The sequence below is a fragment of the Taudactylus pleione genome, unplaced genomic scaffold (genome assembly GCF_031769625.1).
Source record: "Taudactylus pleione unplaced genomic scaffold, aTauple2 ptg001221l, whole genome shotgun sequence".
In the NCBI taxonomy this organism is placed as follows: Eukaryota; Metazoa; Chordata; class Amphibia; order Anura; family Myobatrachidae; genus Taudactylus; species Taudactylus pleione.
In genome coordinates, this window is record NW_028285621.1 from 135,618 (window position 1) to 155,482 (window position 19,865).

General features: G+C 49.1%; 1 protein-coding gene across 1 annotated transcript in view; it reads left to right on the top strand.

Moving 5' to 3' along the window:
* Positions 1-11,330, top strand: part of LOC148451013 (GDP-L-fucose synthase-like) — a 30,587-nt gene extending 19,257 nt beyond the window's left edge. The window contains exons 3-11 of the mRNA XM_088462378.1: positions 1,088-1,202; positions 3,152-3,280; positions 3,372-3,445; positions 3,785-3,918; positions 4,081-4,145; positions 5,012-5,078; positions 6,327-6,406; positions 6,886-6,985; positions 10,546-11,330. Coding sequence (XP_088318504.1) covers positions 1,088-1,202; positions 3,152-3,280; positions 3,372-3,445; positions 3,785-3,918; positions 4,081-4,145; positions 5,012-5,078; positions 6,327-6,406; positions 6,886-6,985; positions 10,546-10,601 — 820 coding nt within the window. The 3' untranslated portion in view covers positions 10,602-11,330. The remainder of the gene's footprint in view (positions 1-1,087; positions 1,203-3,151; positions 3,281-3,371; positions 3,446-3,784; positions 3,919-4,080; positions 4,146-5,011; positions 5,079-6,326; positions 6,407-6,885; positions 6,986-10,545) is intronic.
* Positions 11,331-19,865: the final 8,535 nt, after the last annotated feature.

Here is a 19,865-nt window from a genome sequence, read left to right on the forward strand (position 1 = left end):
TGTATTGGCACTACTCATACCCCTCACTGACACATCGGAGGCAATAAGCTTACACACGTTCTCCCTGCTTCTCCCCACATCCAGCCGCATGTTTCTGTATTATCAGTCTAGATTTCATTCTCTTTACCTTCTGTCTCTTATCGAATAAAACCCTTTATTGGGAAACAGTTTCCCAGCCTCAGACACGTTCCAGGCTGAGGTCTCTGTCATTCATATATACACAGCTTCCAACTTTTCAGACGGGTTAAGAGGGGGCACTTACATGCGACTAAGGCAGGCGGCAGAAAATAGGTGCGTGGCCTATCGGCAAGGGGAAGTAGCTTCACAGAAAATGTTGCTGTTTTCGGAATGCTGGGGGCTTTGCCTAGCGCTCCAGGAGCTGCGGGACAAACTCCCCAGCTTCTACCAGAGCCGGCAAAGTGTGTATGGATGACTCGAGCATGAACGCGTCATCCGCTCACTGGCCTGCGGGTGAGACGGGGCCTGTAAAACGGGACTGTCCTGACAAAATTGTGACTGTTTTGATACATACATACATACATACATACATACATACATACCTGATCATATGTGTATATTTTCTTTTTGGAGCTACCATATGGTGTCTAGAAGTGGTTAGTTTTGTGCGGTGTGTCCTTGAACATTGTTCGTCCAATAACAAATGATCTTTAAACCAATAATGGAAGCTAAAATATAGGCTGTCACCTAGTTTGCTGCTTACAAGATAGCATTTTTTTTTTTTTTTGTTTCTCCTTGTCAGTGACTTAAGTCATGAGACAGTCTTTCTTAAACTTTAGGCAGCACACAATGAGCAACTTCCTAACATCTAATATAATAAGCGAGGAAGCGTGTCTGTCCGATTATTTGTCCTTTTATGCACGGCCAGCTACACCAAATTTGGCAAGTTTGACCAGCATTAGGTTTTTGACTAGGTTTGAACTTCTTCGTCAGGACTACATACTGTCACACAATCCCTAGAAATGGATTTTTTTTTTTAAATTGTTTATCTGTGGGGGCGGGACATTACATTGTATAGGCTCCATTCTATACTGTAATCGCTGATTCGCTGGCTCTCCTTACATTGCAGGAATGCCGCAGACACCCAAGCTCTGTTTGAGAAGCATAAGCCCACCCACGTCATTCACTTGGCAGCGATGGTGGGTGGTCTGTTCCGTAACATGAAATATAACCTGGATTTCTTGGTAAGCAATGTCTCCTGCAGTGATATGTATAATGTCACATTATCCCCTCCCCCTTGGCGACCACTTTCACAAGAAGCCGCCACTTTCTAAATCATCGCGCTGCATCTGCACTGACCGTAATCTGGAATATACCAATGTGGTGCTGCTTCCTTACCCGGGAAACTTACATATATTTGACACTCTGCTGTGATGACCACAATTTATTTGGAGCAATACCAGATAAGCCTGACATGTATAAGCAATGGAATCACATTGGTGCCCTCGGCGCAATGCCATTGGTGCCCTCGGCGCAATGCCAAATAAACTCCAATTGTATAAGCAGCTACAACAGTTCTGCAATAAATCCCAGCACCACCACAAAATAATAGCGTAGTATTTAAAAAAAAAAAAAAAAGTTAGAACCTGTACATGTAACTAGTACATATGTGCATTACATATCATTCACCAAGTCCCAAGAGGAAGAGTTGGGTACACGTCACAACAATACTCAGAGTGGGAGTCCCAGTTGTGGTGCAACTTCCAATGTGAGCGATGGCAGGATATCAACGGGAAACCCCCCCCGACGCGTTTCGTGTAACACGACCTCATTGATAATTGCCGTACAACTGGTGATCCCACTGTGAGTGGTGGTCCGCCTTGCTTGTGCCAGTATTTAAATCTGTGGTTACATTAATCTTTTTAATATAATAATATAAAGTAGTCGGGATTAACCCGTGGCAACTGTTTTATTTGCAGTGTGTAGAATTGTATTTTAATAAAACTTTTTTTTTTTTTTTTTAACATTTTCAAACAGCACCTGTGGATGATCGGAGTTAATTTGTGTTTCTATAAGTGTGTGTGTGTGTGTGTGTGTGTGTAAAAAGACAAGTGCCTCCTAGTGCAATGACATATATGAACACCACCAAAGTGTATAAAATCAAAGTATAGGTGCACCCGTACCAAAATTGATTTTTAAAGCCACTTATCTGTTTCTTGTAATGATCCACGAAGTCATCAACCATGTGACGTTTCAAAGGTTTTAATACAGAACCGAAGTACATCAAATTCCTAAAACTGGAACAGATATAGCGTAATCTATTTACATGTAAAAACACAGGAACATAAGGGAATGCTAATACATGTACATGAAAATAGAGAAATGACAGCTTATCTGAATAGCAGCATGCTGCAATTATCAACCCCCCCACCCCAAAAAAAAAATTATATATATATATATATATATATATATATATATATATATATATATATAATTATTTATTACACACAGTGTATGTATAGAGAGAGAATAGTCCGACACTCTGGTACTGTTATAAAGCAACTTGCTCCGGTGCCATATCCAGTAAGCCTGAGATTGTTAGTAGTAGGGATGTGCAGGCTCGGGATTAGTTTGGTTTTGCACGCTAGGTTCGGATTTTTCCCCTCCAAAAAGCGGGACTCAGAAAGAGGCAAAACGTCATCTTTCATGTACAAACATCATCATTCCTGGACTTTTGTCCAGGAATGATGATGCTTGTACATGAAAGATGACATTTTGCCGCTTTTTGGAGGGAAAAAATCCGAACCTAGCGTGCAAAACCAAACTAATCCCGAGCCTGCACATCCCTAGTTAGTAGTAATGAAAAATTTGCTAAATCACCAGGGAAAAATAAAAGTATTTACATAAATATCTCCGCTCTGCTAAAGAGCCGCGTTCCTGGAAGAGTCGGCGTAACCGCTTGTGCCTGTGAGTAACCTAAATCGCCCTATGAAGACACGGAGCCAATGACTGTATGATAGTGACCGGTCCTGGCTGACACTATCGCTTGGTGGGAACGTGCCCTATGGCGGATTATATTCTCCTTTTTATAATAAGCAGAAACAGGACGGAGCTTACAGGACTGAGCCACAGATGGTAGCGGTGAGTGATACAGGTATATGTGATATATGTGACACATCCTCTTCCCTTGCAGAGGAATAACCTGCATATTAATGACAATGTCCTGCATTCGGCATATGAGCTGGGAGTAGAGAAGGTGATTTCCTGCCTGTCCACCTGCGTCTTCCCAGACAAGACCACTTATCCCATCGATGAGACCATGGCAAGTGACCCCCATGATGTGTGATAGATCTCTGTATACAGTATATATATCTCCCTGTATTCATCTCTCCCCGTCCATCTATCCTCTGCAGATCCACAATGGGCTTCCTCACAGCTCAAACTTTGGCTATTCCTATGCCAAGAGGATGATTGACGTCCAGAACAGGTAATATGTGACCTGCGTGAGGATCATTATGCAGCATGTGGGTGCGCTATGTGCAGGGGTATAGCTGGCGATTGCCAGTCCCTCCCCCCCCCCCCCCCCCCATCACTGGCTGCACATTAGAGGGACTATAAGTAGCCATTCTGTCCTTTATTAATGTCAGTTTTTAGGTTTAGTCCCCTCTTTATGCGAAGTGCTGTCCCCAAATGTCCGTATACAGGAGCACATGCAAATACTGCTCCAATAGAGGAATAAGGGATGTCTTTATGGTCTTTACCGTCTAATCCATTAACCATTGAGATCCAGAGCTCAGCAGTGACCAGTGTATCCCCTTTGCTCCAGGGCTTACTACGAGCAGTACGGTTGCAGATTCACCGCCGTCATCCCAACAAATGTCTTCGGGCCGCACGATAACTTCAGCATAGAGGATGGACATGTCCTGCCGGGTCTCATCCACAAGGTGTATCTGGCTAAACGTGAGCATTGCTTCCTATGTAGCTGGGCCAGATCCCTGTAATGTTGGTACTCCCTTACTGAGCCCCTCTCCGGCCCTTCCTGTCTCCGGTCGTGTCTGTTCCCTGCAGTAGTTCTGCCGCTCTGTGATTATTAATGTGTAGAATTGTACATTTTGATTTCAGAAAACGCCACAGCACTCTCCATATGGGGCACCGGAAAACCGCTGCGGCAGTTCATCTATTCTCTGGTGAGTCGTTGTGCCACATCGGTGGGGGCAGTAGTCAGGTCAGGGGGTAAATTGTGGATGTTTAGTAAAATAGAAGGAATTACTACTTCTTACTGTGTTTGTTTGTTTGTTCCTCTCCTCTAGACTATTAACTTTTCTGTGGTCTCATGGTGGAACAGTAATTTTTAACCTATATACTTGTGAGCTCTCTGACCTGTATAAAGTGAGTGTGAAAAGATGTAGGTTTGAGCTCGCTCACTCAATGGGGGCGATTTTCAGTTCAGCGGGAGTTAAATAGCGCCGGGAAGTTGGTCCCGGATCTATTCAATTCAGCGCGCTGTTTAGTCCGACACTTAAGTTAAGTTGGGAAATGCCGGATCTTGCAACATAACCTGGGTGTTTAGTAGGAGAATGACAGTTCTCGCGACTTAAGTGCTGGCCGTGAGGCTGTTACCGCGCCGCACTAAGCCGGACAACGGCCTCGCTGCTGGCACTTTAGTGTCATTTCTCCTCGCACCCTCAGGAGGGTGCAAGGAGAAATAATTGTCCTAACAGCGCGCTGAGTGGAATCAGCCGCAAAGTGACAGGTCAGGCTGGGAACCACGAGGACTGTGATTTATGGTTAGTGAAAACCCTGTCGTCGTAGCATTAACTCCAAGGTGCGGAGCAGCTGCCGCCTGACATAATCGGAATAACTATGTTGGGGTTCAGGGACTGATCTGTGATCTGCTGCTGAGCTAACTATGTATATAGTATAATTAAAGAGGAGACCGATCTGTACCCCAGGCTTCATCTCCTCCTGTGAGTTTCCTTATTATCCCCGTACATGGTAACCGATCAGTCTTGGTGCAGTAACAGGAGCAGACTATTGGATTTTTGCTTTTTAGGATCTTGCCAAACTGTTTATCTGGGTGCTGAGAGAATACACCGAGGTGGAGCCGATTATCCTGTCCGGTAAGACAATGGCTGTGTCTCTCTCTATTACTAATTAGTTTTATATGGGGCACCACAATGGTCCGCAACGTCTTGCAGAGCGTATATCCGGATCAAATGCGCCCATTACAGGTGTGTACTGTAAACAACACTGATACAGACAAACTAGAGACGACCAGTTGTGCGCATACAGATGTTTCCTCTGGGCTCTAGCCCTGATTCAGAGCCGGACGCTCTGACAGAACGCTCGCTCTGAATCGGGGCCGGCCTTCTTGTTTTAGAGCGGCCTCCTGACCACCCACAGCTATAGCGAGCGGCCAGGTTGATGGTCGCGATGGTCAAGACAATCGCAACCATCGGGCTTGCGACGAGACCCTTGTGATAGGGTCTCGTTGCCGCAAGCCCCAGAGAGATTTCGGCTCTCACAGATGTGAAATCTCTCCCACTGACATCACTCCAGTGGGGCCGCCCCCAAACGGAGGCATTCACATGAGAACGTTCCGTTTGGGCAGCCACTCCCCCGGCACGCCCACCAAAGGGGGCCTGCTGTCACTCAACATCGACAGCGCGCCCCCTTTGGTACGAGACCCTGAGCGACGGTTTGCCCATCTCTGTCCAGATCTTGCGCATGCACACGACGGAGCGGGTCTGAATCAGGCACTCAGTAGGGCATGAGGGGCCTGGGTGGACTGAGCCGCTCCGAGGGGAGTAGCGCGCAAACTTTTTTTCTTTACATTTGGCGTCTTGGTCGCTTCGCAGACGCAGCAGAACTCCACTCGGAGTGGGCTAGAGAGGCTGGGCTACGCCTTCAGCTGCACAGGAATTTGATTTAAACACTTAAAAAGTCCCAGATGAAGCACGACGGGACTTTATGCGAGCAAACGCCACAGCCGCTGCCTCGTAGCACGTTTTTATACAGATTCAGACTCTCCCGCACAAATGTATAAATGTCGCACATCAGATTGGTCGCTGTAATCTAGTAGTCTCGTCGCTTCCCATTGTTTATGCGAATAAAATGCTTGGCGCAACAGAGCCTGATAGGGGCTGTTTGGCGTGACTGAAGCCGCAGTCTATGAGGACACATCTGTAATATATAAGGTCTGTGCTGACTGACGCCTATACCCTGATAGACGGCTCAGAGCTACTGTAAGCGGCGCGGGGGGAGGAGACAGTGGCAGGAGGGAGGGAGGGAGGGAAGAGTGCGCCATGGTCTATAAATGTCATTCTGTCTGCACCCCCTACATCAGGCTCTTATCTGTGTGTTTTCAGTGGGAGAAGAGGACGAGGTGTCCATCAAGGAAGCGGCGGAGAGTATTGTGGCTGCCATGGACTTTAAGGGAGAAGTTATTGTATCCTCAATATCTGTGATCCAGGCTCCATACAGACTAGAGACCAGCGCTGTCCATTATACATGACCTTCAGGCTAGGTTGCAGGTGTAACACAGCGTATAGTGGTAGTTTGGCCAATGAGCGGTGAAATTGGTGACCACACGGTAGAGGGACGTACATACGGGTGCATCCCCCAATGGGAAGTTGGGCAGAGACCTCTTTACAGCTGTTGTTTTAAAGCTTTATATTAAGCCTTGTCTGCCACAATTGTAGCCTCTGGGTAGAAGGCTGGAAACGGTGCCACCTGTAGGTTATACAGAGAAACTACATTTAAGATGTGTCCAGGTAAATGTTTTATTGACTAGAAATCTACCACATTGTAGGGGCATCATTAGAGTGTTGTCCATCAGCAATAAAGCAGCAGGGTGGTTCTAGATTCCCCCATCAGTGTTAAATCTTCTCCTGTATAATTGGTTCACTCTCTTAACGACGCATTCAGTATGACAGCACCAAATCTGACGGACAGTTCAAGAAAACGGCCAACAACAGCAAGCTGAGGAAGTATCTTCCCGACTTCAAGTTTACCCCGTTCAATCAGGGTAAGTGCTTGTGCCTCCGCCTCCTCCAGGTGCCTCCGCCAGGTGCCTCTGTGTGTATGGGAACATTGAACGTCTTGCGTCCAGGGAAATCTAACATAAAACAGATGAGGCACTTGTTACACGGCTATTGCATCCATCCTGTCTGTCCTAATGGTGGGTACACACTTGGACGACTGATTTGGAGGGATCTGATTGCATACACACTTTCCAATTGTCGTCCCAATGTGTGGTGACTGATGTCACCACCGGCCAGGCATTTACATGTACACCCAGTGGTGACGTCGGTCACCTGCGACCTCTGCAGCAAGTGTATGGGCTGTCAGCTGCCCGCCCATGCGTGCACACACACCGTACGATGATCCGATATATCTGCCATTTGCTGTGCTGCAAAGCTGACTCGATATGTCTCTGATCGATGACGTATTGTCCGCACACACTGCTCAATGTACACGATATATCGGTCATTAATCGAGCGGCTGATATGTCAGCCAGTGTGTACCCAGCAATAGTGTTGTGCTCATCGCAACCAGGGTCGGCCTATAACATGGCAACGTGAGGCAGCCAATGAGCCATAATGGATTTACAAAATGCTGCTTTTGGAGACAGAAGTCTAAATTTGTGGTGTGTAATAAGCTGACCTGTGTCACTACTTACTGTATTTAATGTTAGTCTGTGTAATAGGAAGGGGAATAGGTCATAGTGGTGTGTAATAAGCTGACCTATATCACTACTTATTGTATGTAATGTTAGTCTGTGTAAGAGGAAGGGGAATAGGTCATGTCATAGTGGTGTGTAATAAGCTGACCTATATCACTACTTATTGTATGTAATGTTAGTCTGTGTAAGAGGAAGGGGAATAGGTCATGTCATAGTGGTGTGTAATAAGCTGACCTATATCACTATTTACTGTATGTAATGTTAGTCTGTAAGAGGAAGGGGGAATAGGTCATGTCATAGTGGTGTGTAATAAGCTGACCTATATCACTACTTATTGTATGTAATGTTAGTCTGTGTAATAGGAAGGGGAATATGTCATAATGGTGTGTAATAAGCTTACCTATGTCACTACTTATTGTATGTAATGTTAGTCTGTAAGAGGAAGGGGAATAGGTCATAGTGGTGTGTAATAATAAGGTGACCTATATCACTACTTACTGTATGGAATGTTAGTCTGTAGAAGGGGAATAGGTCATGTCATAGTGGTGTGTAATAAGCTGACATATGTCACTACTTACTGTATGTAATGTTAGTCTGTGTAAGAGGAAGGGGAATAGGTCATGTCATAGTGGTGTGTAATAAGCTGACATATGTCACTACTTACTGTATGTAATGTTAGTCTGTGTAAGAGGAAGGGGAATAGGTCATGTCATAGTGGTGTGTAATAAGCAGACCTATGTCACTACTTACTGTATGTAATGTTAGTTTGTGTAAGAGGAAGGGGAATAGGTCATGTCATAGTGGTGTGTAATAAGCAGACCTATGTCACTACTTACTGTATGTAATGTTAGTCTGTGTAAGAGGAAGGGGAATAGGTCATGTCATAGTGGTGTGTAATAAGCAGACCTATGTCACTACTTACTGTATGTAATGTTAGTCTGTGTAAGAGGAAGGGGAATAGGTCATAGTGGTGTGTAATAAGCTGACCTATGTCACTAATAGGAAGGGGAATAGGTCATGTCATAGTGGTGTGTAATAAGCTGACCTATGTCACTAATTACTGTATGTAATGTTAGTCTGTGTAATAGGAAGGGGAATAGGTCATAGTGGTGTGTAATAAGCTGACCTATATCACTACTTATTGTATGTAATGTTAGTCTGTGTAATAGGAAGGGGAATAGGTCATAGTGGTGTGTAATAAGCTGACCTATATCACTACTTACTGTGTAATGTTAGTCTGTGTAATAGGAAGGGGAATAGGTCATGTCATACTGGTGTGTAATAAGCTGACATATGTCACTACTTACTGTATGTAATGTTAGTCTGTGTAAGAGGAAGGGGAATAGGTCATACTCATGGTGTGTAATAAGCTTACCTATGTCACTACTTACTATATGTAATGTTAGTCTGTGTAAGAGGAAGGGGAATAGGTCATGTCATAGTGGTGTGTAATAAGCTGACCTATATCACTACTTATTGTATGTAATGTTAGTCTGTGTAAGAGGAAGGGGAATAGGTCATGTCATAGTGGTGTGTAATAAGCTGACCTATATCACTATTTACTGTATGTAATGTTAGTCTGTAAGAGGAAGGGGGAATAGGTCATAGTGGTGTGTAATAAGCTGACCTATATCACTACTTATTGTATGTAATGTTAGTCTGTGTAATAGGAAGGGGAATATGTCATAATGGTGTGTAATAAGCTTACCTATGTCACTACTTATTGTATGTAATGTTAGTCTGTAAGAGGAAGGGGAATAGGTCATAGTGGTGTGTAATAATAAGGTGACCTATATCACTACTTACTGTATGGAATGTTAGTCTGTAGAAGGGGAATAGGTCATGTCATAGTGGTGTGTAATAAGCTGACATATGTCACTACTTACTGTATGTAATGTTAGTCTGTGTAAGAGGAAGGGGAATAGGTCATGTCATAGTGGTGTGTAATAAGCTGACATATGTCACTACTTACTGTATGTAATGTTAGTCTGTGTAAGAGGAAGGGGAATAGGTCATGTCATAGTGGTGTGTAATAAGCTGACATATGTCACTACTTACTGTATGTAATGTTAGTCTGTGTAAGAGGAAGGGGAATAGGTCATGTCATGGTGTGTAATAAGCAGACCTATGTCACTACTTACTGTATGTAATGTTAGTTTGTGTAAGAGGAAGGGGAATAGGTCATGTCATAGTGGTGTGTAATAAGCAGACCTATGTCACTACTTACTGTATGTAATGTTAGTCTGTGTAAGAGGAAGGGGAATAGGTCATGTCATAGTGGTGTGTAATAAGCAGACCTATGTCACTACTTACTGTATGTAATGTTAGTCTGTGTAAGAGGAAGGGGAATAGGTCATAGTGGTGTGTAATAAGCTGACCTATGTCACTAATAGGAAGGGGAATAGGTCATGTCATAGTGGTGTGTAATAAGCTGACCTATGTCACTAATTACTGTATGTAATGTTAGTCTGTGTAATAGGAAGGGGAATAGGTCATGTCATACTGGTGTGTAATAAGCTGACATATGTCACTACTTACTGTATGTAATGTTAGTCTGTGTAATAGGAAGGGGAATAGGTCATAGTGGTGTGTAATAAGCTGACCTATATCACTACTTATTGTATGTAATGTTAGTCTGTGTAATAGGAAGGGGAATAGGTCATAGTGGTGTGTAATAAGCTGACCTATATCACTACTTACTGTGTAATGTTAGTCTGTGTAATAGGAAGGGGAATAGGTCATGTCATACTGGTGTGTAATAAGCTGACATATGTCACTACTTACTGTATGTAATGTTAGTCTGTGTAAGAGGAAGGGGAATAGGTCATGTCATAGTGGTTCGGAGCACTTTCCGTACCGGTTGTTCTGATAACCTGACCCGTGTTGTGTGTTTTTCTTTCTAGCTGTCCAGGAAACGTGTAACTGGTTTAATTCCAATTACGACCAGGCCAGGAAATGAGAGCGTCAGAGACGTGGGATATATTACGGACGTGCTGGTCATGAAGTCTCTCCACGTGTACGGATATCGGTTTTGGGAAATGGTGTGAAAATTTGGGACTCATTGTCTGCACACGTAGATGGTCAACTGACGATCCTCTGTCCTTCATACAGCTGGCCGCAGCGCCAAATGTGTTATCTCCGCAATAACGCGGATACATTGCTACAGAGCAGAACATAACTAGTTCTCATACGGACAATCTCTTTAATGTGTAAACCAATATCCTACAAATTCATCCTCTACAATCACCTCTGATTTCATCCAATATATCTATGCAAATGGGGAGAAGTTGATGATTAATATATAGTCTCCAATTTTCTGGAAACGGAGAATTAGTACATTATGTGGAAATTTTGTGTAAAGTATTTTTATATATTTGTCTGAACAATGAGATCTTTATAAATTTAACATTTCCCAGTGTATGCCTTTGTACTGGGCACAGAGTGGCCTGAATGCTGGAAGGAGATTAGTGGGAGACATCTTACCCCTCCTGTGTTATATTTCAGGTGATCTTTCCCCTAGTATGTACTAATCTCCTGTATGATATAGTATCACTGCTCCTGGACACTTTTTTTCTTTTTACTGACGCGTTTCACAGCTTAATCTAAATTTGTCTGGACAAAATATCCTCTAAGTCTTTGGTACAAATGGACCTTTAGTTTACTGATCTAATAAAGTAATTTATCCTTGTGCTGTCTATTTATCCTCTTCTGTTCATAACCAGTAACAATGCTTCTCCCAGTGTGCCCATTGCTGTGGCCTTATATCTGGGAGCTGGGACTGGTTTCTTTATCACCAACCGATAATCACCGCTGTCAGTATACAGTGATCAGTATTTATCCGGATGTGCGATTGCCCCTTGTCTGCTCATATATTCATTACCATCTATGCTTTTGATACAATGTATCAATAGCGCAGATCTGTGCACCCAGTCTGGCATTATGCCAATACCTCAAATCTATATACAGTATATATATATCACACTGACACTCTGTACATGTATTGGAGCTCTCTGGCTTTATCTAGTGCTAGGATTAATCTTTAGTATTACCTCCTTGTTATCACGTGGAAATCATCAGTACAGCACAAATCTATATAACATTTCTATATATGTAGTATCTATTGGTGGGTGGTCGCTACGGGCAGCAGAGTCTTTATTTCGTTTTCTTAACAGCACCAGAATGTTACATACCGTCTGCTGTATCGCAGCCCCCTCCATAACCCCTAATCCGCCATCTGCAGTGCCCCCCCGGCGCTGGGCGCTAGTGTTATTTCTGCTCCTAGCACCCATCCTTCTGTTATCCTTAGGCTTCATTATCTGGGGAGGGCTGGAGAAGGCTACCAAGGTGCCACCATTGGGATTGTCTACAGGGAGGGAGGGGTACTGGTGGGCAGGGGCATTGATGGTGCAGCTCTCACATTGGGGACACTTCTGTAAACGTGTGCTGTAATGTCCAATACGTGAGTGATGTCATTTACAGGTGTGTGTGTGTGTGTATGTATGTATGTATATATATATATATATATATATCTATATATCCATATCCAGGGCCATAGATCTGATCTCATCACTACAGTTTTCATGAGGGAATAATACTCCCTACAGTACGATACTATAGATATTAGTCCCCTCAGTAATATGGTCCCAGAGCTCTCCTATGGCTTCGCACATAGTTATAATTGTGTATCTTAGCCTAATACATAATTACCTGGTTCTCCGCAAGTAGTGAACAATTACAGTGGCTGCAGCACCTGGACGGTATAGAAAGGGGGGTGAACATATAACAATTTGGGTGGAATTCAATTGTTTTCATCCCCTATCGCGCCCGACGGAGCTATTCTATTCTTGCTCCTGTCGGGCGCGATCAGCTGCCAGCGCTACATTTCAGCTCGCAGCCCCTGGGGGATGAGAGCTGAAATGTGCGAAAAGTGACATGTTTGGGCGCCCAAACATCACTTTTCGCGATCGCGCCCAGCACTTTGGTCGGGTTTAGCTGCTTTACGCAGCTAAACCTGACCTCTATGGGCGCGATCAGCGCGAAGAACGGCAGCAATTGAATGGCGGCCCGCGATCTCCTGTCACTTTAGACGGGAGATCCGGACCGTGTAATCAATGGAATTCCGCCCTTTGTGCCCAACTTAATAAATATTGTGAGTTATAACACAGCTTATTGTAATTGTGCTGTGTCAGTGTAATGGGGGCTCTCCCGTCAGTGTAGTGGGGGCTCTCCCGTCATTGTGCCGCGTCAGTGTAGTGGGGGCCCTCCCGTCATTGTGCCGCGTCAGTGTAGTGGGGGCCCTCCCGTCATTGTGCCGCGTCAGTGTAGTGGGGGCCCTCCCGTCATTGTGCCGCGTCAGTGTAGTGGGGGCCCTCCTGTCATTGTGCCGCGTCAGTGTAGTGGGGGCTCTCCCGTCAGTCTAGTGGGGGCCCTCCCGTCATTGTGCCGCGTCAGTGTAGTGGGGGCCCTCCCGTCATTGTGCCGCGTCAGTGTAGTGGGGGCCCTCCCGTCATTGTGCCGCGTCAGTGTAGTGGGGGCTCTCCCTTCAGTGTAGTGGGGGCTCTCCCGTCATTGTGCCGCGTCAGTGTAGTGGGGGCTCTCCCGTCAGTGTAGTGGGGGCTCTCCCGTCAGTGTAGTGGGGGCTCTCCCGTCATTGTGCCGCGTCAGTGTAATGGGGGCTCTCCCGTCATTGTGCCGCGTCAGTGTAGTGGGGGCTCTCCCGTCAGTGTAATGGGACTCTCCCGTCATTGTGCCGCGTCAGTATAATGGGGGCTCTCCCGTCATTGTGCCGCGTCAGTGTAGTGGGGGCTCTCCCGTCATTGTGCCGCGTCAGTGTAGTGGGGGCTCTCCCGTCATTGTGCCGCGTCAGTGTAGTGGGGGCTCTCCCGTCATTGTGCCGCGTCAGTGTAATGGGGGCTCTCCCGTCATTGTGCCGCGTCAGTGTAATGGGGGCTCTCCCGTCATTGGGCCGCGTCAGTGTAATGGGGGCTCTCCCGTCATTGTGCCACGTCAGTGTAGTGGGGGCTCTCCCGTCACTGTGCTGCGTCAGTGTAGTGGGGGCTCTCCCGTCAGTGTAGTGGGGGCTCTCCCGTCATTGTGCCGCGTCAGTGTAGTTGGGGCTCTCCCGTCAGTGTAGTGGGGGCTCTCCCGTCATTGTTCCGCATCAGTGTAATGGGGGCTCTCCCGTCATTGTGCCGCGTCCGTGTAGTGGGGGCCCTCCCGTCATTGTGCCGCGTCAGTGTAGTGGGGGCTCTCCCGTCACTGTGCCGCTTCAGTGTAGTGGGGGCTCTCCCGCCATTGTGCCGCGTCCGTGTAATGGGGGCTCTCCCGCCATTGTGCCGCGTCCGTGTAGTGGGGGCCCTCCCGTCATTGTGCCGCGTCAGTGTAGTGGGGGCTCTCCCGTCATTGTGCCGCGTCAGTGTAGTTGGGGCTCTCCCGTCAGTGTAGTGGGGGCTCTCCCGTCACTGTGCCGCTTCAGTGTAGTGGGGGCTCTCCCGCCATTGTGCCGCGTCAGTGTAATGGGGGCTCTCCCGCCATTGTGCCGCGTCCGTGTAGTGGGGGCCCTCCCGTCATTGTGCCGCGTCAGTGTAGTGGGGGCTCTCCCGTCATTGTGCCGCGTCAGTGTAGTGGGGGCTCTCCCGTCAGTGTAATGGGACTCTCCCGTCATTGTGCCGTGTCAGTATAATGGGGGCTCTCCCGTCATTGTGCCGCGTCAGTGTAGTGGGGGCTCTCCCGTCATTGTGCCGCGTCAGTGTAATGGGGGCTCTCCCGTCAGTGTAGTGGGGGCTCTCCCGTCAGTGTAGTGGGGGCTCTCCCATCATTGTGCCGCGTCAGTGTAGTGGGGGCTCTCCCGTCATTGTGCCGCGTCAGTGTAGTGGGGGCTCTCCCGTCAGTGTAATGGGACTCTCCCGTCATTGTGCCGTGTCAGTATAATGGGGGCTCTCCCGTCATTGTGCCGCGTCAGTGTAGTGGGGGCTCTCCCGTCATTGTGCCGCGTCAGTGTAATGGGGGCTCTCCCGTCAGTGTAGTGGGGGCTCTCCCGTCAGTGTAGTGGGGGCTCTCCCATCATTGTGCCGCGTCAGTGTAGTGGGGGCTCTCCCGTCATTGTGCCGCGTCAGTGTAGTGGGGGCTCTCCCGTCAGTGTAATGGGACTCTCCCGTCATTGTGCCGCGTCAGTGTAATGGGGGCTCTCCCGTCATTGTGCCGCGTCAGTGTAATGGGGGCTCTCCCGTCATTGTGCCGCGTCAGTGTAATGGGGGCCCTCCCGTCATTGTGCTGCGTCAGTGTAATGGGGGCTCTCCCATCATTGTAATGGGGGCTCTCCCATCATTGTGCCGCGTCAGTGTAATGGGGGCTCTCCCGTCATTGTGCTGCGTCAGTGTAATGGGGGCTCTCCCGTCATTGTGCCGCGTCAGTGTAATGGGGGCTCTCCCGTCATTGTGCCGCGTCCGTGTAGTGGGGGCCCTCCCGTCATTGTGCCGCGTCAGTGTAGTGGGGGCTCTCCCGTCACTGTGCCGCGTCAGTGTAGTGGGGGCTCTCCCGCCATTGTGCCGCATCAGTGTAATGGGGGCTCTCCCGTCATTGTGCCGCGTCAGTGTAGTGGGGGCTCTCCCGTCAGTGTAATGGGACTCTCCCGTCATTGTGCCGTGTCAGTGTAATGGGGGCTCTCCCGTCATTGTGCCGCGTCAGTGTAGTGGGGGCTCTCCCGTCATTGTGCCGCGTCAGTGTAGTGGGGGCTCTCCCGTCACTGTGCCGCGTCAGTGTAGTGGGGGCTCTCCCGTCAGTGTAGTGGGGGCTCTCCCGCCATTGTGCTGAGTCAGTGTAATGGGGGCTTCCCGTCATTGTGCTGTATCAGTGTAATGGGGGCTCTCCCGTCAGTGTAATGGGACTCTCCCGTCATTGTGCCACGTCAGTGTAGTGGGGGCTCTCCCGTCATTGTGCCGCGTCAGTGTAGTTGGGGCTCTCCCGTCAGTGTAGTGGGGGCTCTCCCGTCATTGTTCCGCATCAGTGTAATGGGGGCTCTCCCGTCATTGTGCCGCGTCCGTGTAGTGGGGGCCCTCCCGTCATTGTGCCGCGTCAGTGTAGTGGGGGCTCTCCCGTCACTGTGCCGCTTCAGTGTAGTGGGGGCTCTCCCGCCATTGTGCCGCGTCCGTGTAGTGGGGGCCCTCCCGTCATTGTGCCGCGTCAGTGTAGTGGGGGCTCTCCCGTCATTGTGCCGCGTCAGTGTAGTGGGGGCTCTCCCGTCAGTGTAATGGGACTCTCCCGTCATTGTGCCGTGTCAGTATAATGGGGGCTCTCCCGTCATTGTGCCGCGTCAGTGTAGTGGGGGCTCTCCCGTCATTGTGCCGCGTCAGTGTAATGGGGGCTCTCCCGTCAGTGTAGTGGGGGCTCTCCCGTCAGTGTAGTGGGGGCTCTCCCATCATTGTGCCGCGTCAGTGTAGTGGGGGCTCTCCCGTCATTGTGCCGCGTCAGTGTAGTGGGGGCTCTCCCGTCAGTGTAATGGGACTCTCCCGTCATTGTGCCGCGTCAGTGTAATGGGGGCTCTCCCGTCATTGTGCCGCGTCAGTGTAATGGGGGCTCTCCCGTCATTGTGCCGCGTCAGTGTAATGGGGGCCCTCCCGTCATTGTGCTGCGTCAGTGTAATGGGGGCTCTCCCATCATTGTAATGGGGGCTCTCCCATCATTGTGCCGCGTCAGTGTAATGGGGGCTCTCCCGTCATTGTGCTGCGTCAGTGTAATGGGGGCTCTCCCGTCATTGTGCCGCGTCAGTGTAATGGGGGCTCTCCCGTCATTGTGCCGCGTCCGTGTAGTGGGGGCCCTCCCGTCATTGTGCCGCGTCAGTGTAGTGGGGGCTCTCCCGTCACTGTGCCGCGTCAGTGTAGTGGGGGCTCTCCCGCCATTGTGCCGCATCAGTGTAATGGGGGCTCTCCCGTCATTGTGCCGCGTCAGTGTAGTGGGGGCTCTCCCGTCAGTGTAATGGGACTCTCCCGTCATTGTGCCGTGTCAGTGTAATGGGGGCTCTCCCGTCATTGTGCCGCGTCAGTGTAGTGGGGGCTCTCCCGTCATTGTGCCGCGTCAGTGTAGTGGGGGCTCTCCCGTCACTGTGCCGCGTCAGTGTAGTGGGGGCTCTCCCGTCAGTGTAGTGGGGGCTCTCCCGCCATTGTGCTGAGTCAGTGTAATGGGGGCTTCCCGTCATTGTGCTGTATCAGTGTAATGGGGGCTCTCCCGTCAGTGTAATGGGACTCTCCCGTCATTGTGCCGCGTCAGTGTAGTGGGGGCTCTCCCGTCATTGTGCCGCGTCAGTGTAGTGGGGGCTCTCCCGTCATTGTGCCGCGTCAGTGTAGTGGGGGCTCTCCCGTCAGTGTAATGGGGCTCTCCCGTCATTGTGCCGCGTCAGTGTAATGGGGGCTCTACCGTCATTGTGCCGCGTCAGTGTAGTGGGGGCTCTCCCGTCACTGTGCCGCGTCAGTGTAGTGGGGGCTCTCCCGTCAGTGTAGTGGGGTCTCTCCCGCCATTGTGCCGAGTCAGTGTAATGGGGGCTCTCCCGTCATTGTGCCGCGTCAGTGTAGTGGGGGCTCTCCCGTCATTGGGCCGCGTCAGTGTAGTGGGGGCTCTCCCGTCATTGGGCCGCGTCAGTGTAGTGGGGGCTCTCCCGTCATTGGGCCGCGTCAGTGTAGTGGGGGCCCTCCCGTCATTGGGCCGCGTCAGTGTAGTGGGGGCCCTCCCGTCATTGTGCCGCGTCAGTGTAGTGGGGGCCCTCCCGTCATTGTGCCGCGTCAGTGTAGTGGGGGCCCTCCCGTCATTGTGCCGCGTCAGTGTAGTGGGGGCCCTCCCGTCATTGTAGTGGGGCTCTCCGGTCATTGCGCCGCGTCAGTGTAGTGGGGGCTCTCCCGTCATTGCGCTGTTGGGGGACCCTACTTCTCCCACTGTAGGGGGTCTGGTCACATGGTTGACATTGACCATGTTGACATCTGTAGAATGTCAACATGTTAAACTTTTTGGAATTCCAACTGTTGGGATTAGACGTTGCAGAGAGGTTTAGGCACTAGGGGGAGGGATTAGGCTTAAGGAAAGGGACCAAATTCTTACCGGATACCACTCCTCAAATGCCTGTGTCAGAGTTACACGTCACATTACAGGGACCCAGAAAGATGACACTGGAGTTGCTGCAGCTGCTGACACTAGGTAAGTGACTGCTGGGCTACAACAGATCTTGGGTCTCTGTTTTAGTATGTTGACATGTCATCTGAGTAGACATGATGTTTGCCAACATAATAAATGTCAACCTAACATACCACATCCACACTATATAACTCTCAGTATGTGACTTCCTGCTGCCTCCATTACCCCTCCTCACATCATGTCTCTGCCCCTGTCACATGCAGCCCTGTACTCAGTAATACATCACTCATCTCCTGATATACTCTGTGCTGCTGGGGACCCTGCTCCTCCCACTATATAACTCTGTAGCCAGTGCCGTAACTAAGGTAGTGCGACCTGTGCCACAGGGCAGGGGCTGCTGTTTGGGCCTGTCAATTTTGCGGTTATTATCATTCTCTCTTGTAGCTTCCTCTTCTTCTTTTATCCCCAGCATTCCCGGCTGCCCCAGGAGTACCCTTATCTCTTCCCCGGCTCTTTCCCATGAAGACATGGCCCTTTTTCAGGTGCACACTCTTGTCCCTATTCTAAAAATGGAAGGGGGGGGGAGAGGCAATGCTCTCTCTGGCACAGGGCACCAAGAAGTCTAGTGACTGCTCTGTGGCTTCCTGCTGCCTCCATTCCCCTCCTCACATCATGTCACTGCCCCTGTCACATGCAGCCCTGTCCTCAGTAATACATCACTCATCTCCTGATATACTCTGTGCTGCTGGGGACCCTGCTCCTCCCACTATATAACTCTGTCTGTGGCTTCCTGCTGCCTCCATTCCCCTCCTCACATCATGTCACTGCCCCTGTCACATACAGCCCTGTCCTCACTAACACATCACTCATCTCCTGATATACTCTGTGCTGCTGGGGACCCTGCTCCTCCCACTATATAACTCTCAGTCTGTGGCTTCCTGCTGCCTCCATTCCCCTCCTCACATCATGTCACTGCCCCTGTCACATGCAGCCCTGTCCTCACTAACACATCACTCGTCTCCTGATATACTCTGTGCTGCTGGGGACCCTGCTCCTCCCACTATATAACTGCCTGTGGCTGCCTCCATTCCCTCTGCTATCTATCCAATTGTGTGTTCTGCTGATGATTTTGTTTAACAGACAAACGACACTGGCTCAAATCACATCCACATCCCATGCAGGTGTGTCAGACAAATCTAGCAGGTCAGTGTTCTTTACTCTCCATGGGATATGGGAGCAGAAGACACACCAGTGTGCCCTGTTAACCATATGACAACGGACTCAGCGCCTCACCTGCGTTTGTGACATATCTAATTGGACCCTGGAGGACTGGTAACATGTGGTGTGGTCTGCTGGGTCACTGTTTCAGTTGTTGCAGGATAATGGTAAGGTTCATCTGTGGTGCAGACTCCATGAGGACTTAGATCCCAGTTGTCAAGGCATCGTGCAGGCTGCTGGCGGTTCCATAATGGTGTGGGGTATGTTCACGTGGCATGAGTTGGTTGCGCTGGTCTGCCTGAACACGCCATTGACTGGTAATGGCTACATTCCATTGCTTGATATATATTTGCAGCCCTTCATGGACCCCCACAATAATGGAATATTCCATCAGGATTGTGCACCGTGTCATCAGTCCCAAGTTGTCCAGAACTGATTGGAGGAGCGTTCTGCAGAGTTCTGACGAATGATGTGGCCATAATGTTTGCCAACATGAACCCAATCGAGCACTTATTGGATGTGGTGGAGAGGTCCATTCACACCTACAAATATCGGGGAGCTGTGGGAAGCTATCCCGGCGCCATGGTTCAACATCTGTGCAGTCTTCTGTCCACTTGTGGAATTGATGCCACATCAACTTGTTGCACTTTGCCGGGCTAGAGGGGGTCCTACACGATACTAGGCATCTGTCCCATGACTTCTGGCACTTCAGTGTACATATGGTAGCATCTGTCTGAATGTTGTCCCCTATATGCAGGGTGTGTGTGGATGTTGTCCCCTATATGCAGGGTGTGGGTGTGTGTGTTGTCCCCTATATGCAGGGTGTGTGTGTGTGTGTATATGTTGTCCCCTATATGCAGGGTGTGTGTGGATGTTGTCCCCTATA